Below are 7,171 nucleotides of genomic sequence, written 5' to 3'. Positions count from 1 at the left end.
CCCCATCTCAGCATCTCCCACCCCCCAGCTCCCCATCTCAGCGTCTCCCCCCCATCCAGGTCCCCATCTCAGCGTCTCCCCCCACACCCCCGGCTCCCCATCTCAGCATCTCCCACCCCCCAGCTCCCCATCTCAGCGTCTCCCCCCCATCCAGGTCCCCATCTCAGCGTCTCCCCTCACACCCCCGGCTCCCCATCTCAGCATCTCCCACCCCCCAGCTCCCCATCTCAGCGTCTCCCCCCCATCCAGGTCCCCATCTCAGCGTCTCCCCTCACACCCCCAGCTCCCCATCTCAGCATCTCCCACCCCCCAGCTCCCCATCTCAGCGGTCCAGAAGCTGACACTCAGCTCTCAGGGCTCAGAGTCCCTTCCCGGGTATATGCAGGGCCCCATCTGCTGCCTGGGCAGCTGGACGTCTGGGACTGGAGGTGAAAAGCACTGTCTGCAGACCCCACTGGGGGAATCGCCAACAGGGTGGGCGAGTCAGATCTGAGGAGAAGGCACAGTGAGGAGACCGGTGGGCCTGATCCTGTTGATGCCCCCGTCCAGTGTGCAGATTCTTGGGTATTTCATCTTCACCAGCTGAGCCGCGAACTGAGAGAGAGAAAACGGGCCAGGGTTACAGAGGAGCAGCCACTGTGACTGACTCCCTCCCTTCCCTTTAATATCTCTGCACAACTGCACAGTTATTTTTATTTTATTTTTAAAATTTATTTATTTATTCCCTGTTGTTGCCCTTCTTGTTTTATTGCTGTAGTTATTATTGATGTCGTTGTTGTTGGATAGGACAGAGAGAAATGGAGAGAGGAGGGGAAGACAGAAAAAGGGAGAGAAAGATAGACACCTGCAGACCTGCTTCACTGCCTGTGAAGCGACTCCCCTGCAGGTGGGGAGCCGGGGGCTCGAACCGGGATCCTCATGCTGGTCCTTGCGCTTTGCGCCACGTGCGCTTAACCCGCTGCGCTACTGCCTGACTCCCTGCGCAGTTATTTTTAAACATGTTCTTTCAACCTGGTGCACACCACCCAGCCTCTGTGCCATTCTTTTTTAAAAAAATTGTTTTTTTTAACTTTCTTCCCTTTTGTTGTCCTTGTTGTTTATCGTTGTTGTTGGATAGGACAGAGAGAAATGGAGAGAGGAGGGGAAGACAGAGAGGGGGAGAGAAAGACAGACACCTGCAGGCCTGCTTCACCGCCTGTGAAGCGACTCCCCTGCAGGTGGGGAGCCGAGAGCTCGAGCAATTCTTTTTTTTCTTTAAATTTTATTGTAATTATTATTTATGAGGTAATGACAGAGAGGAATCAAGAGGAAAAGTAGAGGTAAAGAGGGACAGAGGAAGAGAGACACCTGCAGCACTGCTTCCCCCCTGAAGGTGGGGACCTGGGTCTTGGGTCTTGCTCCCGGGTCTCTGTGCATTGTGACGTGTGAGCTTAGCCAGGTGGGTGACCACCCAGTCACGGGCCCACGCTTCTTTCTCAGGCTTTTGTGTGAATAGTCACTGTGCCATTAATTCATTTTTTTTATTGCCACCAGGGTTATTGCTGGGGCTCAATACCAGCACTACCAATCCACTGCTCCTGACGGCCATTACTTTTTCTCTTCTTCTTTAAATTTTTAAAATTATTATCTTTTATCTATTTATTATATAGAGACAGAGCAATCGAGAGGGAAGAGACAGGGAGACATACAGGGAGACCCCTGCAGCCCTGCTTCACCAGTTGTGAAGCCTTCCCCCCTGCAGGTGGGGCCTGGGGGCTTGAACCCGGGTCCTTGTACATTGTAACGTGTGTGTTCAACCAGGTGCGCCACCGCCCGGCTTCACAGTGGCCTTTTTTTTTTTTTTTTCTTTCCCTTTAAAAAACTTTTTTAAAAAAATTATCTTTATTTGCTAGAGACAGCCAGAAATCAAGAGGGAAGGGGGTGACAGAGAGGGACAGAGGCACCTGCAGCCCTGCTTCACCGCTTGCAAAGCTCTCCCCCTACAAGTGAGGACCGGGGGCTCGAACCCAGGTCCTTGTGCACTGTAACGTGTGTGCTCAACCAGGTGCCCCACCACCCGGCCCCCCTTTTTTTCTCTTTTCTCCCCTTTTTAACTTCTATTTTAATGGACAGGACAGAGGGAAATTGAAGAGAGGGAAGAATGAGACACTTGCAGTCCCGCTTCGCTGATCACTGTCTAACCTCACTGTCTCTTTTTAGAAGATACAAAGCTCAAAAAGTTATAATCAGTGGTGAGGGAGATAGCATAATGGTTATGCAAGGGACTGTCATGTCTGAGGCTCTGAAGTCCCAGGTTCAATTCCCTGTACCACTATAATGAGCCAGAGCGGAACAGTGTTCTGGTAAAAAAAAAAAAATTACAATCAGAACCTTATGCTTTGCAAACAAGAACCCCCTGAGTCCATATATGGACTTGCCATAAAAAATATATATTTTTGCAAGAGACCATTTCCAACTGAACTGACTACAAGCGACACTTGGGCTTTCTGCTCAAGCTTTTAACTGTGATTTTCTCAATGTTTTCAAAATAAGCTTCCAGCAGCTGCCAGCTACAGTCTTGGTCTTTCACTTAAAAAAGGAAAGATGCTGCTTACTTAGGAACCACTGTTAACCATGTCTGCACTCGTTTCAGGCCCAGTCTTCCTGGCAGAGTACGTACAACAGTGCCTCCCAGGGGCCGTGCACTGCAGACGCACGAGAAGGCCCTTTGTCAGATGCCACATACAGTGTCACCCGCAGAGTTTGTGCTTCAGGACTGAGCCCCAACAGCCCTTCAGACACAGCGGTGCCTGCAAGCTTCTCCACCTCGAAAGACCTTTGCTGAGGCTTGGGATCACCTCCTCTCTGTAGGCCTCACTCCCTCTCGGCGCAAACTCACCGCCATGCTCACATTACCTCCTGTGTTTCCACACTCCTCTCTGCCCCGCTCACCTCCTCTCTGCACAGTCACCTCCGTCTGCTCCCACCACCCCATCTCTGCCCCACTCACCTCCTCTCTGCGCAGTCACCTCCGTCTGCTCCCACCACCCCATCTCTGCCCCGCTCACCTCCTCTCTGCACACAGTCACCTCCGTCTGCTCCCACTACCCCATCTCTGCACACAGTCACCTCCGTCTGCTCCCACCACCCCATCTCTGCCCCACTCACCTCCGTCTGCTCCCACCACCCCATCTCTGCCCCACTCACCTCCACTCTGCACACAGTCACCTCCGTCTGCTGCCACCACCCCATCTCTGCCCCGCTCACCTCCGCCATATGCTTGGCCACGTGTCCCACGATGACAATGACCTTCCCCTTGCAGCTCTGCAGCTGGGTGGCGCTGGGACCGGGTGTGAGCTCCCCCTCGGCCGTGAACGCGGAGCTGAAAGGGATGTTGATGCTGCCCGCGATGTGTCCCCGGAGGAAGCTGAGGCACCAGTGTAAGGAAAGACTTCTCTGTGTGCGGGTCTGGGTGTGTGAGATGGGCACAGAGCCCACGGGCGCCCAGTGTGAAAAACGAAAATGGTTTCATTATCCAATATCAAACGGACACCCTCAGAGTAGGACACATGTTGTCTTAGTGTTTCCGCTCCAGCCCAGGGGCCTTGCAGGAAGAGAGTCCAATGTGCACCAAAACAATAATTAAAGCAGGATAAAAGGTAGGAAGGGCAGAACTTCGGAATTTTTTTTTAAAGAAACGACAAGAATTCTCTAGTATTATGACAGCCCCCGGAGCCAGAACTCCCACCTTTTACTCCCCATAAAGAATTTTTGGTCCAGACTCCCAGAGTGATAAAGAAAAGGAAGCTTCCAGTGGAGGGGATGGGACACAGAACTCTGGTGGAGGGACCCCTGTTATCTTACAATCTTGCTAATCATTATTCAATCCCTAATAGAAAAAAAGTGTGCTGGAATACTGGCCATCTGGCTCAGTCCCATTTATTTACTCTGCTTTTCAATTAGATTTGAGTCCAAGCTTTCCTTCTGGTCACTAGGAACATGCCATCAAATTGTGACCTAGATTTGCCAGCTAGTTGCTTTTATGGCTTGATGGTTTAAAATAAATCTAGATTAAATGTTAAGATGCAGGGCAAAAAAAAAAAAAAGATCGCAAGAGTCTTGGAAGGAAGGAAGGAAGAGTTATGATTGAAAATGCAAAAATGATTGCAAACCATCTTTCCAGACAATACAATATTTCCTTTCACATATATATATATATATATATATATATATATATATATATATATATATATATATATATATATATATTAGACTGGGGATTAATGGTTTACACATGAGTACAATTTCTTTTTCTTCCCCTATTGTTGCCCTTGTTTATCGTTATTATTATTGTTGTTATTATTATCATTGTTGTTGGATAGGACAGAAAGAAAGTTAGAGAGAGGAGGGGAAGACAGAGAGGGGGAGAGAAAGACAGACACCTGCAGACCTGCCTCACTGCTTGTGAAGTACCCCCCCCCGCAGGTGGGGAGCCGGGGGTTCGAACTGGGATCCTTAAGCTGGTCCTTGTGCTTCGTGCCATATGCACTCAACCTGCTGCACCGCCCTCCTCCCCCCGACAATATGTCTAATCCATTTGCATGTCAGCTATCAAGCTCAAACAGAAAGTCATGGGCCCCTTGGAATATAGCTAAAATAGACCTCCTAGCTTCTTTCCACTTGAAGATCCCTAGTCTTATCTACTCTATTTCTACTTTTTGGTTCCTGTTTGCTTAATTTTATTGGTTTGTCCTGACTTACATCTTACTGCCTTTCAGCTGCCAAGTTGCAGACGCCAATATGATTCCATCCCGACTTCCCCGGGCAGACGCCCTCATCCCTGTGTTCTAGAACCTCACCTCGCCAGAGCCCACTAGGGAAAGACAGAAACAGGCCGGGGTTAGGGATCCACCTGCCAATGTCCATGTGCAGTGGAGAAGCAGTTACAGAAATCAGACCTTTCACCTTTCACCTGCAAAAAACCGTCGGTCCGTATTTCCAGGGGGGAAGAAATATTAGGGGAAGATGACCAGAGGGCTCTGAACCCCCAATTCCATCAGGACCCAGAGAAGAAGAAAAAAAGGAAGGACACTCGTAAGTAATAATAGTTGTAGGTGTGACTTAGAAAAAAGAAAGAGGAGGCAGGACCATAGGTGGAAAAAAAGAGCAAGTATATATATATATATATATATATATATATATATAGTTATAGAGATAATAGTCAAATCACATCTGTGACCTTGGGAGAACTACTGTAGCTTCCAATGGAGGGGAATGGGGACACAGAGCTCTGGTGGTGGGGATGGTGTGGGATTAGACCTGTTGTCTCACAATTTTATAAGTCAATATTAAATCACTAATAATTTAAAAAGGAGTCAGAGAAACATACCCCCAGCTCCCACGTATTCCAAAATCCCAGAATCCTTGGAAAGCACTGCAGGGTCACTGCTATATCACGTCATCCCATGAAACACAGTGCTGACTGTCCTAGTGTCAGCTGGAGAGGCACTGAGCCAGGTCACCTCTGCGTTAGGACCACACCCCTGTGGAAGGAAGAAGGCACCCACGACGGGGTCAGGCCCCTCCACCCTGGGGACCCAGAGCCGAAGGATACTCTTCCCCGTTGCGGATGTCCACCACCAGGAGCTTGGGCTTGCTGGACTTGCTCTTTTTGGTGGGTGTTTTGAAGTGGCCCGTCACCGTGAGCTCACAAAGGTCTATCAGGTCCTCTGCTGAAATCCGGGGGGACACTTCAGACTTGAGGTCATTTAGCGGGATGGCTTCTCTTGACTGCAAAGAAAAGTAGAAATAGCACAGAGACCGAGACTGAGGATACTGTGGAGAGCCAGACGCAGCCAGCAGGGGCGCTCCCCAGGCTCTCCATCCTGACCCACACGGCACACGGGAGAAGAGGGAACTGGGTCCCGCTTGTCTGTGGAGTCACTGTATCCCTCCCCATGGTGGTTTACACCTTATCAGCCAGTCACCTCAGAAGAAAGCAGCATTCTTTAGCCTAGTAGTCTAGATTCTGGTGCAGAGATGACAGAAAAGCAGAAGAGCCCTGTGTAGCTTGACAGTCAGTTCCTGGGGCTGGGCAGTGGTGCATACACAAGTTACTATGTGCAAGGACCCTAGTTCAAGTCCCCTGCCTCCCACTTCTAGGAGGGAAGCTTCATGAGCAGTGAAACAGGGCTGCAAGGGTCTCTTCTGTCGCTTTCCCGTTCTATCTCCTTTCCCTGAATTTCTGGCAGTCTCTTATTTTAATTTATTTTTGAGAGAGATGCGGGGGGTGGGGGGAGAAATACCAGAACACTGCTCAGCTCTGGCTTATGGTGGTGCAAGGATTGAATCTGGGACTTTGGAGCCTCAGGCATGAGAGTTTCTTCGCAAAACCATCATGCTATTTACCTGCCAGGAAAATATTTTTAATATGCATCTTAGAATTCTTAGGGAAGCGTCCCCCCTGCAGGTGGGGGCTTGAACCCGGGTCCTTGCACAAGGTAGTATGTGCACTTAAGAGAGTGTGTCATCACCTAGCCCTCTAAACCACTATTTCTCCAAGAAAATTATCCTCGGGTGAAAAAATGTGAAAAAACAAAGGCTTTATCTACATTTAACCAGCCAAAGCAGACGGCAAATTAAGTATGATATACTAAATGTTTTCGTTTCTCTACTGCAACAGTAGATACTAGCAGTTAATATTATTTAACATTTCGGTTGAGTTAATAAATTCCTAGACTCACATGTACATATTTATAGCCAAGAAGTTAATAATTTTGGTTTACTACAGTGTGGATGAAATAGATTTATGCAAATCATCGAGAATTCATCTGGTGATTAAAGTTGAACAAAGAAAACCAGTGTGGATGCAGTCCCCCACCCCAAAAATGTTTCTAGTTAAAACCTCTAGTGTATTCATATTAGCAGTTATGACTTTTACTTCTACGTCTTTTTTTTTTCTCCCAGTAAAGAAGCTGTGGTCTGAATTTTCAAGTAGAGTCTTATTAAGCGAGTTAAGGAAAAGAAGATGGCAAAGATTTTTGGCAACGGATGAAAAAACTTCTTTGGCAATTCTTTAGTAATTTCACGATCAAAATAGTTTTTAAAACTAAGAAGTAAAGGTCAAAGTGAAATCTTAGACTTCAATCATCGAGGTAAAGCTGCCAGACAGAGTCCTTCAGCTCTCTGGAGA

At 48.2% G+C, this 7,171-nt stretch overlaps 1 protein-coding gene across 4 annotated transcripts in view; it reads right to left on the bottom strand.

Moving 5' to 3' along the window:
- Positions 1-307: 307 nt before the first annotated feature.
- Positions 308-7,171, bottom strand: part of TBCK (TBC1 domain containing kinase) — a 153,457-nt gene continuing 146,593 nt past the window's right edge. For all 4 annotated transcript variants that reach the window (XM_060186295.1, XM_060186298.1, XM_060186296.1 and 1 more), the window contains 3 exons: positions 5,594-5,769; positions 3,247-3,406; positions 308-594 (listed from right to left, as the gene is read on the bottom strand). In XM_060186295.1, coding sequence (XP_060042278.1) covers positions 484-594; positions 3,247-3,406; positions 5,594-5,769 — 447 coding nt within the window. In that variant the 3' untranslated portion in view covers positions 308-483. The remainder of the gene's footprint in view (positions 595-3,246; positions 3,407-5,593; positions 5,770-7,171) is intronic.

This window comes from Erinaceus europaeus, chromosome 2 (genome assembly GCF_950295315.1).
Source record: "Erinaceus europaeus chromosome 2, mEriEur2.1, whole genome shotgun sequence".
Taxonomy (NCBI): Eukaryota; Metazoa; Chordata; class Mammalia; order Eulipotyphla; family Erinaceidae; genus Erinaceus; species Erinaceus europaeus.
Note: the sequence above shows the minus strand (reverse complement) of the source record. Positions and strands in the feature narration are given on the sequence as shown.